This window comes from Tribolium madens, unplaced genomic scaffold, assembly GCF_015345945.1.
Source record: "Tribolium madens isolate multiple individuals breed KSU strain unplaced genomic scaffold, Tmad_KSU_1.1 Scaffold_96;HRSCAF=242;Tcas5.2_LG5, whole genome shotgun sequence".
Taxonomy (NCBI): Eukaryota; Metazoa; Arthropoda; class Insecta; order Coleoptera; family Tenebrionidae; genus Tribolium; species Tribolium madens.
Genome location: NW_025401068.1, coordinates 13,278,157 through 13,293,347, shown reverse-complemented (window position 1 = coordinate 13,293,347; position 15,191 = coordinate 13,278,157). Strand labels below are relative to the sequence as shown.

Below are 15,191 nucleotides of genomic sequence, written 5' to 3'. Positions count from 1 at the left end.
ATAATTTAAAGTAGATAGTAGTATGTTGAATTGCTTATTTCTTAAATAATTAACAAATTTTTATTTTTGTCACCTGTACAAATATTTTTCTAATTTATTTTTATTGCTTTTTTGCTAATTTTAGCGTTTTCAATAGGTTTTGTTTTCAGTCGGAGAATTTATATTAGCAACTCCGTTACAACGCGAATTTTGTAGTACTTTTTTTCTACTATCTCATGTCCTGACTTGTTTTTTTCAGGCAAATTTTAGTGCACTATTAAAAATAAAAGCTAGCAATCATCCATGACAAACTCAAACTACAAACTAAAATAATAGATAATTCAGTTTGTAGACTTTTATTTTTTATATAAATTAGATATTTGGTTCTTCTGTAAATTTTATTAGTGAATTCTAGAGATCGTTTTTATAAATAAAGTAAAAATAGAATAGAATGCTGTGCGAAGAAATAATGACTAAAAATGTAAAAATTAACTATGATTGTGAAAGTTTTTACAATAATAATTTAAAGTAGACAGTAGTTTGTCGAATTGCTTATTTCTTAAAAAATTAACAAATTTTCATTTTTGTCACCCGTACACCCGTTTTTTTTTTGCTAATTTTAGCGTTTTTAATAAGTTTTGTTTTCAGTTATTTGTTATTTGTTGGAAGAAAAGTATTTTTTGCTTTCCGAGACCATTGTTTAGTTTATAGCCGAAGATGAGGGAAATAAAATACCTACTCGAAGGAAGAACAAAATTTCGCCCTGTGTTTCGCATAATTATATAATAATATATTTTGTAAAAACAATTTTAGACAAAGAATGTTTCGAGGGAAGAAAAAAATACTCCCTGAGAAGAAAAACTGCTATTTTATTTTTTTTGAGATTGTGGAAGAATTTATATTACCAACTCCGTTACAACGCGAATTTTGTGGTACTTTTTTTCTATAAATTGTATATAAATTAGCTATTTGTTTCTTCTGTAAATTTTATTAGTGAATTATAAAGATCGTTTTTATAAATAAAGTAAAAATAGAATAGAATGCTGTGCGCAGAAATAATGACTAAAAAATGTAAAACTTAAATATGATTGTGAAAGTTTCTATAATAATAATTTAAAGTACACAGTAGTTTGTTGAATTGCTTATTTCTTAAATAATTAACAAATTGTCACCCGTACAAATTTTTTATTTTTCGATTTTTTTTACGAGAAGAAAAAATTTACTCCCTTGGGAAAAATTACATGCTTCTACATATTTCATCATTGACTAAATTTAAGTATTTGTTGGAAAATCAAAATTTCTTTCTGTGTCTCACATAATTATACAGGCTGTCCCAACGGTCCGAAAAAGCTCTATAACTTGTTTATTTTAAGAGATATTGACTTTTTCTTTTTTTTAGATTATAGCTGCTTTTTTGATGCACATTTTAAAAATATTGCGTTTTATATAGAGAATGTTCCAATATTAAAAAAACACTAAAGTTATGTTTTTTTAAATGGAATCTACTCAGTTTGATTTTATTTTTGGATTCTACGCTAAATTACAAATAACTTTTATAGAGGTTGTTTTCATTTATCTGTTATCAATTTTGATTTGTGGCGCTTTTTTACCAGAATTTTTGAAATGCAGGGTCTGTCTAAAAATTCGTAACTTCTAAATACTTGCACACAAGTTAAAGTAAGTAACGCCGTTTGATTCCTGAAGGTTTGCCACATCTTTTAAGTGTTTACTCAACAACCTGCTCAGTGGCATGTGCCTACTGCGATTTTTTAAACATGACAAATTAAAAATGTCAAAAACTCATTTTTTTCAAATGGCACCTGCTATTTATTATTGTACCAATCAAAAGATCTTTTGACAAGCTTTCCATCAATATAAGGTTTGTTTAGTCTAGTGTAAAATTCTAAGTTGCTATCCTAAATTAACTAAATTTTGATAAACTTTTCTGTTTCGAACAATAAAAATCGAGTGGGCCTTATGCACAAAAAAAAATTAGCACAGAAAATAAACAAAAGTATGGAACTGGAAATTCTTTGCTGGAAGAAAATGTACAATATTGTGTACAATTGAGTTACAGAGAAAATTAGGCAAAATCTAGCATATCGCAAAGCAGTATTAACACAATTTAGTAGAAAAATGTAAAAACATTAACAAATAAAAAAAACAAAACATTAAAGCTATTTTACAATTTTCTTTATAACAGATGCCCAAAAATATTACCATTTTCTTCAATACAAGTATGCAGTCTTCGTCTAAAAGATAGTCTAACACCTTTAGACAAAAAAATTTTTGGAGGGAAGAAAAAATTTACTCCCTGAGAAGAAAAACTTGTTTTCTTTTATTTTTCGATTTTTTACGAGAAGAAAACATATACTCCCTTGGGAAAAATTACAAGCTCCTACAGTTTCATCATTGACTAAATTAATTTAAGTACAAAAAGCAGATTGTAGAGATGTTTTATTTTTTTTTTAAGTAGGAAAACAGTTTCATGAGACGTTTCAAAATCTTACCTTCGGTGCTAATAACGCAATGGCTGGGCGCCACCGTCTGCGTGGTGACCACCCCATACAACGGACAGCAATCCTGCGAATACTGCACCACCTCTTCGGGCAAAAACAACAAACTCCCCGTCAAACTCAAATCCGTCACTTTCCCGACATCCCTCTTCCCACACTTATCAATTTTACTCATCACCGGTTTCAAAAAACTCATAACTTCCACATCCGTCCCTTCACTCAACAGTTCGTCCAAGAAAAACGCCACGTCTCTTGCCTCCCTCACTCTCTTGTGCAGCATCGTCTTGCACTTTCCGATTTCTTGCAGTTTTTCGGTTTGCGTCTGGATCACTTGTTGTAGCAACTTCTTGCGATGCTCCTCCACGGATTTGATGTACTTCTCGATGAATTCTTCGATTTCCGCTTGGACTTTACTGCATTGAGTCTCGATTTTCTTGGAGGTGGCGTGGAGGCGGTTGGCCGCTAGGGCCGATTGCTCCGCGATGGACTTGGCTCTGGCGGCGGCGAGGCGCAGGTCGGTGAGGTGGGCCTTCACGGCGCGGGAGATGGACTCGCAGGGGTGGCCCTTGTGGGAAGAGGGAACGCACTCGGGACATATGACCTACAAGGGATTGAGTCAAAGATGTTGGCACCACAAATTAAGAAGAAAAAAATTATTGAAACTTATTATCAGAGATTTTTTACTTTGTGTTCAGTAAAAATTTCAGTTAAAAATTTAATTGAAATGAAAATATACAGACTTTACAGTGTGTTTCAAGATGATTTTCGTTTAGTTAAGTTTCTCCAAAAGTCTGGAAACGATTTTATTCTAGCGAAAATTTTTTTGGCAATGGCTATAAAAATGCTATTAAAAAAATGATTATTGATTAATTGTTTATACTTACGAGATAAACATAGTTACATTTTTTTTTAAATGGAAACCTACCACAATTTTTTTTTAGATCACGAGCTTGTTACAATAATTGTTGCTGTGCAAATATTTTTTGTAGTGTTTGACTTACAAGAATTAAAGATTTTTTTTGAGTAAACTACCAGTTTTTTTGGAAATAAATTAATAAATGATTAAAGGTTCTAAAGGAGCGATGCCAAAATATTTTTATTTTAATTAATTGTTTAAACTTTTGAGATTAGCATACTAATATATTTTTTTAAATAAAAACGGTTGTTTATTAATTGTTTTACAAAGTTATGTTTACGCATTTTATAAATGTACAAAAATAATTATTACAAATTCACGTTAAAAAAATTATAAAATTTATCTGTTGTTAAAACTTTTCCACCGGCCAAGGGGTGGTCGGTTAAGAATATTTAAATCTGAATTATTTTTGAAATGCAGTAGATGCTCAAGAAACCATCGAACCTTATCGGAAGGGTTAATATCAGATGCCAAATAGTCACAGAATTGCAATATTACGTATTATTAGTATGGTAATCTCAAAAGTTTAAACATTTAATTAAAATAAAAAATATTTCGGCATTTCTCCTTTACAACCTTCAAACATTTATTAAATTATTTCCAAAAAACTAGTAGTTTACTCAAAAAATTTTTTTTTATTTTTGTAAGTCAAACATTTTTTTTACAAAAAAGTCTGAGGTTTACAAAAAAAAAATTTGCTCAGCAACAATTCTTGTAACTAGCTCGTTGTCTAAAAAAATTGTGGCAGGTTTCTATTAAAAAAAAATGTTACCATGTTTATCTCGTAAGTATAAACAATTAATTAATAATTAATTTTTTTTGAATAGCCTTTTTATAGCCATTGCACAGCTATAAATTTATTTGTCAAAAAAATTGATAGTTTCGCCAGAATAAAATCGTTTTCAGAGTTTTGGACCACCTGTAGAATAATAGTACGTAAACTAGTACTTTAATGGAAATAATCAACAGCAGAAACGTTGTTTAAGCAATTCAAAAAAAACGAAAACAGTTGATTAAAAGTTTTGACAAGTATAAAGTCAATTTTCTTTTGCTGATAACATTTTTATTACGTGTTTAACGACATTTTTTTGCAAAAAATTGACACGAACTGCATTAAATCTGACAATGACTGCTTTTGGTGCATTTTTTGATGTTGATATTCTACTTTTTTTTTTCAATAAAAAATTCTGAAAGCGTTTTGAACTTTTCAGAAAAATAATTAATTGTTTCATTTTTCAGTTGTTAAATGAAATTGATTAATTACGACAAAATTCTTGATTAAAATAGCGTTTTGTTTGAACAAGAAACGAAACATTTATTTACAAATTCACAATTGCATTTCTTGAAAAGGATGTTTACAGTGTCGCCGTTGTATTAAAAGCCACGCAAAAGAATTCCTAATGCAGTTAAAATAAAGCAAAAGGGTTACTAGTGACGGAGATTTAAAGTTCTGTAAATGTCGGGTTTCCTTTTGAGGTCTCTTTAAAGGTAGATTTATTTGTGCATCTGGATTATTGAATGTATTATTTTTATGGAAAGCAGAGCCGTCACCTTTGATATTTTAGACCTTCTTAGAGACAGAAGAAACAACGAACGCTGAAAGCAGTTGGAAAAAAACTCCGGATTTAAAAGTAATTATTTGTATTGGCCGTTAAGAAAAAAGTAAGTGAACATTTTAGAGTCGTTGTATATTTAAAGATACACAGATGTGTTTTTATAAAGACAAATTACATCTTGACAAAAACTAATTTTTTTGTAGTAAACTTCTCTCTAAAAAATCCATTAACTGAGCGCATTAAGCTCCTGAAATTCAAGATAAACTTTGAGAACACGCTTGCGCAATATTTATCAAAATGATAAAAATTTTCTTCATTATTTGGGGATTCCGATAACCACAAACAGTTATCGGTCTATTCCATTCATATTTGTATCGTAATTTTAATTTTACCAAAATTTTTGTGTCAAGATGTCTTCAATTCCGGTTTCTTCTTCCACAATTTGTAAGTCCTCTAAATGCAGTATTATTGGGTAGACAATTTCTACCTTAATTCAAGATTCAAAATTAAAAACAATTAATTTAATTGATTATTTTTTCTAACTAAAAAATTTTGAAAACCTTTCGCTCGATTATGATCAGTTATGGACTAAATTTTTTTAGGAACATAATTAATCTAATTTAAAAATAAAAACAGCAGTAGATAAATCTTCCCCTGGTATTTCTATTTATTTTGCTGCGCCACGCTGTCTGAAATTTAGATCGTAGATCTAACGATGCACGCACTCTTAAAGTTTATATTTAATCGCAACAACTAAGTTTCTGTGTATTTATGTTTGCGCACTTAACTTAAAAATACAATTTTATGATCAAAAATAAATTTTACTGAAGTATTGTAATGTCCCACTTTACACAAAGAAAAATATAAACTGTAGCTTTATTACAGCGTTTCTCTGATCTATCAATAGCCAATAGAGAACATTTGTTAGACAATTTAGAAAGAAAAATAGACACAGGTAACTAATAGCTTTGTTACGCTCAGGAACACTCTATTGCTCCCACCACTAATCCATTATGATGTTTTGATGAATTAATATGTTAGTAAGTGTCTGAAACATATGGTATTAATCAGTTGCTTATTTAACACATGGCATGTCATATCGGATGAAACCCTGCAGACTTATGCCTTCAACTGACTTTATTTGCTCTTATTTCCCAGTCAAAAGTTACATTTCACTTAAACCACAAATAACTCTTAAAATTAGAAAAAATCATGTATGTCACTACTTACTTGACAGCAGGTGGAACAAAACAGCGTCAACTCGAGATCAGGGTGCTTCACACACATGATCTGCCTCCTCACCTTCGTAATCCCTTTTCTTCGTGCTTCCTCCAACGACAAAACTTCGTGACCATTCGCCGCTTTCTGTCTCAGATGCACCTCTTCGCAATGTTCGCAAAAACTTATCGCACAATCCATGCACCGGGCTGTCGCCTGTGAACAATTCTCCAAGTTTTACGATTTAATAATACCGTACGATCAAAAAAAAAAATTAGAGTAGGCGTAGATTAAATTCTACAGTTGGCAACACATTGGCTGGGAATCTGGGCTGTAAAATTTCCACACAAACTAAAAATGAAAATGACCATTCATCGTTTTCGTCTTGTACGGGGTGCTGCATTTTGGATGTCCGAATATGAAATCTCCGAAACTCAGATGTTTAGCAAAAATCAAGTAATACATTCTGGGCTCATTTTTTGAGAAAATAATATTGGTTAAGACCGCATCCCGCTATCGTCTTTTGTTTTCGACTTACAGACAAAAGTTGACTTTTTGGCGAAATCTAAAAAAAATCATATCTTCGTTATTATAGAAGATACGGATTTGAAATAAAGACATTATAGGCACTTTTTTACGTAGAATTTAATAATGTAGTTAACATTTTTTTTCAGTCATTAGTTTAGCCGTTATAAAATAAACTTTTATTTTTTAAATGGAAATCATAGGCGGCTATGGCAATTTTGAAAAGCTTGTTTTTTTCTTATCTAAAAAATATATATTTGTAAGAAAATATTTTTATAACTATACTTAAAAAGTGAAATACATATTTTGTTTGATAATAGTTGGCCGTGGAAAAACTATTTTGCTTCAAATGTGTAAATAATAATCAATAAGAGTTTTGTGAACTGTAAAATAGATGAAAAAATATATAAAATTATAAAGATTTAAAAAATACGATACGGTAGAAGCATTGAACAAAAATCCGAGCGCCTCAGAACAAAATTATTACATATTTTTAAAAAATCCAAAAACAGGAAAAACAAATGTGTTGTCAATAGTCAACACAATTAGAAAAAATATTTTTTTGACGATCTAATGGAGGTAGGATAACGTTTCACATAGACGGAATTTGGGTATTTGAATAGCCATATCGTCATTTTTGTGTCATATAAAATATATTTTATTGAAGAATTAAAGCGGCTCTTTTTTACAACACTCTATGTCTCACTAGAAGTTACAATGGTAATGTTAGCTTGTTTAAAAACAAAGAAATGTTATTAGTCGCCAATAAGTTGATTTACAATTTATTTTGCATTTTTTTCATTACTTAGTACTTAGAAAACTCTTTCATTAGTGACACTGGTTGAATATAATATAGTTTAAATCCTTTTAATTGAAGATGCAACATTTTCTCATGGCCTAATGCGAACAAAAATCAAAGATAATTTTTTGCTAAAAATGTATTATAATAATTTGTTACAAATATATATTTTTTAGATAAGAAAAAAACAAGCTTTTTAAAAATGACATAGCCATCTATGATTCCTATTTAAAAAAATACAAGTTTATCTTATTACGTCTAAACCAACAAATGAAAAAAATTGTTAACTACATTATTAAATTCTACGTAAAAAAGTGTCTGTATAATGTCTTTATTTCAAATCTGTGCCTTCTATAATAACGAAGATATGAATTTTTTTAGATTTCGCTAAAATGTCAATTTTGGTCTATAAGTCGAAAACAAAAGACGATAGCGGGATGCGGTTTTAACCAATATTATTTTCTCCAAAAATGCGCCCCAAAAATGCGCCCCCTCATTTTTGGCTAAACCTCTTAGTTTCAGAGATTCCCTATTCGGACATCCAAAATGCAGCACCCTGTACAGCAATAAAAATTTTCTGCACTAAAGTAAACATTATTTCACTCAAAAGGAATAAAACGCAAACTTGTCAAAGTTTCCGCTGACATTTGATATCAAAAATCAGGATTGCCATCTGAAGGACTTTAATCACCGCCTACTCTAATTTATTTTTTTTTTGATCGCATGGTAGTAAAAGTGCAAAAAGTACCGAAACATCGGAGGTGCAAAGATCACAGAGAAGGTGGGTGCTTTGAGCATTGAGGGTGGCCAAGACCATGCGATGTTGTAGGAGGTAGTTGGGAGGGTAGCAGGACACACCCCCGAATGGAACTTCCGCTCGTGCCCCACACGTGGGACAACAAATCCGTTTGACAGTCGTGGGGGAACAGCTGCGATGCAGTGTGTTGTTTTTGTCGCTCATATAGCCGGAACCACCGGAACCTGAGCCCTTACGCGATCCGGAGGTGTTGGCAGATTCTAAATAGACAGAAATGGGGTGGTGAAGACAAATAAATTACGGGGATTAGGGGGAAAAAAACTTCATAAACTTTAACATTTTTCAAGAATCAGAATTGTTCACTCTGGAATTAGTTGTACAAATTTTTTGGAATTTAATCGGACATTGCTTGGGATTATTTGGAAGTATTTGGATTTATTTATTTAGAGTAATTTTTTACATTCAGTGTGTCCCAGCGAGTTTAAAACATCCATTAGTGACCTTTAAATGGTAAAATTTAAAAAAAATTATATAGAACATTGATACTAATCTAATCCATCGCATAAAATTATTTTCAACTATACAGTGTGTCTCAAAAATAAGTTACAATACAAACTTGTATTTTTTTAATGAAACACTATACAGGGTGATTCAGCTTAAATGACCCATTAGCCCCTCTTGGCAGACAACCTATAAGACACAAAGCAATTATTCCTTGATTCATATTCGAATTTTCACAGTTTCATGAATTGAAAAATATCGTTCTCGATATTTTGAAAATTTAATTTTGAATCAAGGAATAAGTGCATAATGTATTATGTGTTGTTTGCCAAGAGGGGTCAGGTGGGGTATTTAAGCTGATTCACCCTGTATGTTTCTAAGCGTTTTTGGATGTAGATTCTTATGACAAGCTAAGCTAAACTTTTTTTGGTCGATTTTGCTTAGTTTTAAAAATAAGACGGTTTTTTTTGAAGAAAACATCCACTTTTTAAAAATTTATTAAGTACACAAAAACTAAGACATGTAGAAATATTTTTTTTACTACTACAAAGAAGAAGGTACAAGCTATAAGGTTGTCACATTTTTTTCGTGTTTTGCATTTGCAAAGACAAAAAAATGAAGGCGTTTGTTCAATAACTTAAAAAAATTAAATGGAACACCCTATTTATTGTTTTGCATTTAAGAGATTATTAAATTGTCTTTCTAAAATTATTTACTTTTAGGTGTTTATAATCAATAACTAAAAAGATATTTAACGTTAAACATTAAAAAAAAATTACTATTGTTTCAGTAACCAAAAAGTGCACAGTTGCACAAGAGATGGAAGAAATATCCCTTAATAATCACATTTGTGTTAAACTGAATCCATTCTTCTTTATTTTTACAATAAAATAATTCAAATTTCAGTATTTATAACGACTTTTACAATCTCTCGATAAATCAACGAATAAGTGATCCATGGTGGAATTACTATAGTTGGCATAGTATCAACAATGCCCAAATATTGATAGGCATTGTTGCTACAATTAATTTTAAATGTTAAATATTTTTTCACTTATTAATTCCAGACATTAGTTTTTTTAGATAGACAATTTATCAATCTATTAGATGCATAAATAAAAAATAGGATGATCGATTTAATTTTTTTAAGTTATTTAACTTTTAACAAACTTCTTCATTTTTTTAATCTTTACAAATGCAAAACACTAAAAAATTGCTACACCTTTAAATTCTGTACTTTCTTCTTTGCAGAAGTAAGAAAAAATTTGTTCTAGCTGTCTTAGTTTTGTGTAATAAGTTTTCAAAAAGTGCATGTTTTTGTCAAAAAAACGTCTTATTTCTAAAACTAAGCGAAATTGACTAATAATATAGCGTAAAAAAGGCTGCATACAAATGCCATTTAAAAAAACATATGTTTATATTGTAACTTATTTTTGGGACGTGCTGTATGGTTGAAAATAATTGTAGGTGTTGAATTTTTTAGAACTATTTGATTTGGAATTACAGAAATTATTTTGGTATTTTAGGAGTTAATCTGAAAAAAATGGAATTACTATGGATTATTGGAATTACTGGAATTTTGGTGGAATTCTTTGGAATTACTGGAATTTCGGTGGATTTTTTTTTTGGAATTGGAATTAGTTGTACACATTTTTTTTTAAATTAACGGCCCCTTGGAATTGTTATTCTTTTAAATCTTTTTGTAAGACACTTCTCGATAAAAGAGAGTTAATTTTACTAAGCCATGTCGAAAATAAATGGAGAACATCCTCGTAAATGATTCTTCTCACCTATAATGATTAGATTCTGTTATTTCAAAGATTCCCCGAAATAAATGTCCCCGATTTAAACACTAACCCGTCTGTTTCAATTTAAATATTACCGAATCTTGAGCCAAACGACCTTATTATGTAACATTTGCCTTCGGTTACTATTTCAAAACAAACACAAGAAATTTTCTCTTCCTCAACCGCATATTTAAATCGACAAATCGTAAATACAGTGTGTAAACAAGTCAACGAAACAGTTTCCCCAATTTCCGCTGTTTCATGAATCCATGAAAATGTATTTCAGACTTCGTGTTACGAAACCCAACAAGTGTTTTAGTGTTTTAAATCGCAAGGAAGCCCCCCAACTTACCGTCAGAGTCGTCGCCGCCCCAATTCGAGTAGTCGTTAGCCTCCAGTTCTTGCAGACACCTGAGACAGAAGGTGTGGAGGCAGGGGAGGACTCTGGGCTCGACGAACAACCTCCGACACATGGGGCACTTGAATTTCGCGTCGTCGACGATGACATTGCAGATGCTTTTGGCTCGGGGGCTGGTGGGGGCGGCTTTTTTGGGGGTGTGTGGGGTGGATTTGGACCGGTCGTGGCTGATTTTGGGCTCGATTGAGCGCCTTTTGGCGGAATTTACTTCTTGGCTTTGGCGGCGGCGTGCAAAGCTTCCGAAAATGTACGACATTCTGTCTATTTCCATCATAATCTGGAATTATTTCACTGAAAATGGAACAATACTAGCCCCAAAGTGTCTCAATTGCGAATCTATTCCTGTTCCAACGCACTTAAATCTAGAAATAGCATTATTGATAGAGGGTTGACTTGAGTTTATTAACACTTGACTAAGAATTTGAAAAAAGTGGCTTTAGAGACAGTTTCGCGGCTCATTTGCAAAACTCTGAATTCTAGAACATCTGCATCTCATAAATTTCAACTGTCAAACTTGAATTTTTGGTTTGGTGTTAAACCCAAAACACCATTTGAACTTGACCCCATTAAGGGGGTTTTAAAAATAAAATTGCGCAGATGGTGAACCACAATTCATATAAATAAAAATTATGTTTACGTTTCGAAAATTTCACTTGTTGGAAGTCGAATTTGACATGCTGAAATGCTGTTTAAAAAAAGATCAAAACCTCACCTTGTTTTCAAATGATCAAAAATTTTACTACTTCATTTATTTTGTTTCGCTCACGACACTGAATATTTTTGTGACGCCCGGCGTCTCAACGCCTCGCCACTTCGGAACAGACTGATGTAGCGTTTCTATTTATTTTCCTCCCATCGTGTTGTAGACATAATTTAACGTGGAAGTGATGTACGAGACCGTTCTGAAAAGAATTTCGTCAAGAATTGAAGATGTTGAAGCGTATCAAGTCAAGAAATATTGCCGCGAAAGAATTTCTTTGAAATTAATCCAAATTAAAAAAATAGACAAGTTTACATAAAATAAAAGTTGTCTAAAAGTTGACATTACGTTTATGGCTCTTATTATTACTCTAACTAAACTGTTTATAGTTATTTATGAGATTATACATACAACAATAATACTCCGCGACTAATTTTATATTTTCATATGTGGCTCATAAGTTAATGCAGTTGTCTTCTCTTTTAAACCAAAAATTTCTCGTACTTTCTTCAAATGAAATAAACAATAATTAATTAATTAGGTACACATTTTTTTATTAGTTATCAATTATCATTAAAATAATAGTAGTTTATTATACAAATAAAGAAAAGTTGTTCATTAGCTGTGAGTGCGTAACACGAGTAATACAATACAATAATATAACGTTTTCTCTTATAAGTACATTCATATTTCTTTTTTAATAAAAAGTTAGAAATGTTATCTGTTGTTAATTTACGTTAACAATATTGTATTTTATTTTGCAAAAGTTTTGTGGTATATTAATTTTTTCACCAATTAGATAAAAATCACCAACTGACCATTATTATATCGAGTAAGATATAAAAAAATTGAATCAAATAATGGTACCACATCGCAACCTGTACTACTTCTACTCTTATTTTATTTTCACATTTGAAAATGAACTGTGAAGAAAGTACGTCACAAAAATGAAATTAACGCCAACGACTTATTAAAGCACTCAAATGACGTCATTTGGGTGCTGGAATAGACTTATTCTAAACGCAAAATAGAAACACGTAAAAGAGAATTTTTTTTTTATGTAAAGTATTTCACGTGAAAAGCTATTTTATTTTCTTGTGCATTTTGGGATTTTTTCAAAATTTTCAACGGTTTGGGAAAAGGTGTCCAAAGATGTTAAGGAATTAAAAAAAACAAAATTTATCTTTTTTAATTTAGTTTGTAAAAATACAGAAAAATGAAAAGTTTTTAGTTTGGCCAGACAATACTCTCAATCCAGTCAATGTACGCCGACACTCGGGTATAGACCCCAATGCTGTTTTCTCCCCCACATCCTTTACCAAACGAGGTAATACCAACTACAACAAAGTGTTTTTTGATTTGTTCTGTTTCACTGACTAAATAATGGAGTGGCCCTCCCGAATCACCCTAAAAAGCAAACAAACATTATAAAAATACTTAAATATCTATTCTTACCGGACAAGTATCTCCTCCCCTAGCATCTCCTGCACATAACTGCAGCTCATCCACAATACCATCTTTCAGTTTTCTTTTWGACACAGTTGAATATCGTTTTGCACACTTTTGATAACCCACTTCTTTCAAACCGACTTTCAAAAGGTGGCTACTTTGCTCACCCAAATATTCGACTTTGCCCCATCCAATKGCCTCAAGTGTTGCAGGAATAGAAATTTCAGTTTGTAAACATGCAGGATCGGAATACCCTTCAAAAAAAACCCTTGATTCTACTTCGATTAAAGCAATGTCGTGGTAGTGAGAACTGGACTTGTATTTCGGATGGGCAAAAGTGTTTATAATTTGAAGATCGAGGCGATGAGCATCGTCAGTCTCGTTTTTGAGGTCCAAGTCACCTAAACGCACCCAAGTGGCTGGTCCGCTAAAAATATTTTTTTTAATTGAGAGAAAACAAATCGGAAATTATTAACAAGTTTTTCGAGAAGAGACAATGAGCTGCTGTTAGAATAAATTGTTGGCTTATCAAAGTTCCGCCACATAACCATACGATGGTTTCGTTATTGTCACCATAACCAATCGCTGCCTAAAAATAAATGTTGCTACAATAAAAAAACAGAATAAGAAAATGAAATTATTGATAACAATTCCGAAAAAAATTACTATCAATCATGAAATTATGTCACAAATTACAGAAAATTAGTATTTTTATGTTATTCTGACATTGCGTAATGCCTTTTCTTACCATGTGAGGGAATTCCTTCGATTTTGCTTTTTCTCCTAAATGTATTATAAGCTCGGTCAAAAGTCCCTTATCCTCATTCAAAGACAATTCTTGTCGCTTGTGCTCGTACTTGCTTAAGCAATCTAAAATGAAATTTCAAGTGTTATTTCTTAATAGAACATTGGAATTATCTTATATTGCCGACTTTTTCCACCAAAACGCCTGGCCATTACTCGTTGATTAACAGGACAACAAACTAAAACAGTCTTTTCTTTAAAACCACAAAATTCCGGATTTATCCTTTGTTTTAAAAGTTTTTTTGCATATTCGCAGTTGTGTACACTAATGCACACCCCACTCTCATTCGTGGTTGGAACAATGCATTTGTCACCTGAAAATAATTAACATGAAAAAACTTAAAGAATTGAAACTACTTACCTTCGTATTGTAAAGTACTGCATGTTAGAAATAAAGAGAATATTAACGTTAGCATTGAGAGAACCATAATATGGTTTCAAGTTATAATTCTTCAATCCAATTTCAACAAAACAAAAAGAATATTATGAATTTGAACAGGTTTATATACAAGGTATTAACCTTCGAGAATGTCTAATTAAGCAAGGCGTTAAGTCTTTTTCCTTCTCCGAAAAGCCTTGTTAAAAAAATGTTAAAAGGACGAAAAAATACTTGCCTCAACGTTTGTTTAATGCATTTCTTTTCTGTTTAATTTGTTATTCCAAGTCTTGGAGGCTTTGATGGTTACAGAGGGGATGCACTATGAGAATGGGACACAACCATGCCATGTCCCATTTACATAATGCCTCAAGTCTAGTAATAAAAATGAACAAACCCTTTCAATTGACAAAACTTGTCTTTTATTTTAAAATATTTTATATTTTTGAGAGTTATGCGACATGATCGGCATTTTGCAGTTAGAACACATTCAACTTTTAAATAGATAACCATAATAATCAACTTTTTAATTAACTACATGTTATATTAGGGGTATATTACTGTAATAACACTAAGAAAATCGCTTAAATGTGGATATCTTTTACATCTGCAACAACCTAATTGATAATAATTGGTGAAATGGTTGTCTGAAGGTAAAACAATAAAAAACATAAACAAGAAAAGTTTTATTTATAAAACAACAAAGATACATGAGAAATCGAACTGAATCAAACAATTAAAAATTACTAGGGCCAGACAATACTCTCAATCCAGTCAATGTACGCCGACACTCGCGTATAGACCCCAATGCTGTTTTCTCCCCCACATCCTTTACCAAACGAGGTAATACCAACTACAACAAAGTGTTTTTTGATTTGTTCTGTTTCACT

The 15,191-nt window shown here is 31.4% G+C and overlaps 2 protein-coding genes across 7 annotated transcripts in view; both read right to left on the bottom strand.

Annotated features, from left to right (window-relative positions):
- The window catches only part of LOC123012836 (tripartite motif-containing protein 45), a 17,083-nt gene extending 5,302 nt beyond the window's left edge, over positions 1-11,781 (bottom strand). The window contains exons 1-5 of one of the 5 annotated variants that reach the window (XM_044411000.1): positions 11,685-11,781; positions 10,907-11,334; positions 8,258-8,526; positions 6,198-6,401; positions 2,490-3,096 (exon numbers count right to left, since the gene is read on the bottom strand). In XM_044411000.1, coding sequence (XP_044266935.1) covers positions 2,490-3,096; positions 6,198-6,401; positions 8,258-8,526; positions 10,907-11,246 — 1,420 coding nt within the window. In that variant the 5' untranslated portion in view covers positions 11,247-11,334; positions 11,685-11,781. Of the gene's footprint in view, positions 1-2,489; positions 3,097-6,197; positions 6,402-8,257; positions 8,527-10,906; positions 11,636-11,684 lie in introns of those variants that run through there. The other 4 variants (XM_044411001.1, XM_044411004.1, XM_044411003.1 and 1 more) reach the window with 4 other exon arrangements.
- A 1,054-nt stretch (positions 11,782-12,835) lies between these two features.
- LOC123012837 (serine protease snake-like) overlaps positions 12,836-15,191 on the bottom strand; it is a 4,403-nt gene continuing 2,047 nt past the window's right edge. Inside the window, exons 1-6 of one of the 2 annotated variants that reach the window (XM_044411005.1) lie at positions 14,287-14,399; positions 14,054-14,239; positions 13,870-13,991; positions 13,598-13,710; positions 13,128-13,548; positions 12,836-13,079 (exon numbers count right to left, since the gene is read on the bottom strand). In XM_044411005.1, coding sequence (XP_044266940.1) covers positions 12,900-13,079; positions 13,128-13,548; positions 13,598-13,710; positions 13,870-13,991; positions 14,054-14,239; positions 14,287-14,353 — 1,089 coding nt within the window. In that variant the 5' untranslated portion in view covers positions 14,354-14,399 and the 3' untranslated portion in view covers positions 12,836-12,899. Of the gene's footprint in view, positions 13,080-13,127; positions 13,549-13,597; positions 13,711-13,869; positions 13,992-14,053; positions 14,240-14,286; positions 14,400-15,191 lie in introns of those variants that run through there. The other variant, XM_044411006.1, reaches the window with a different exon arrangement.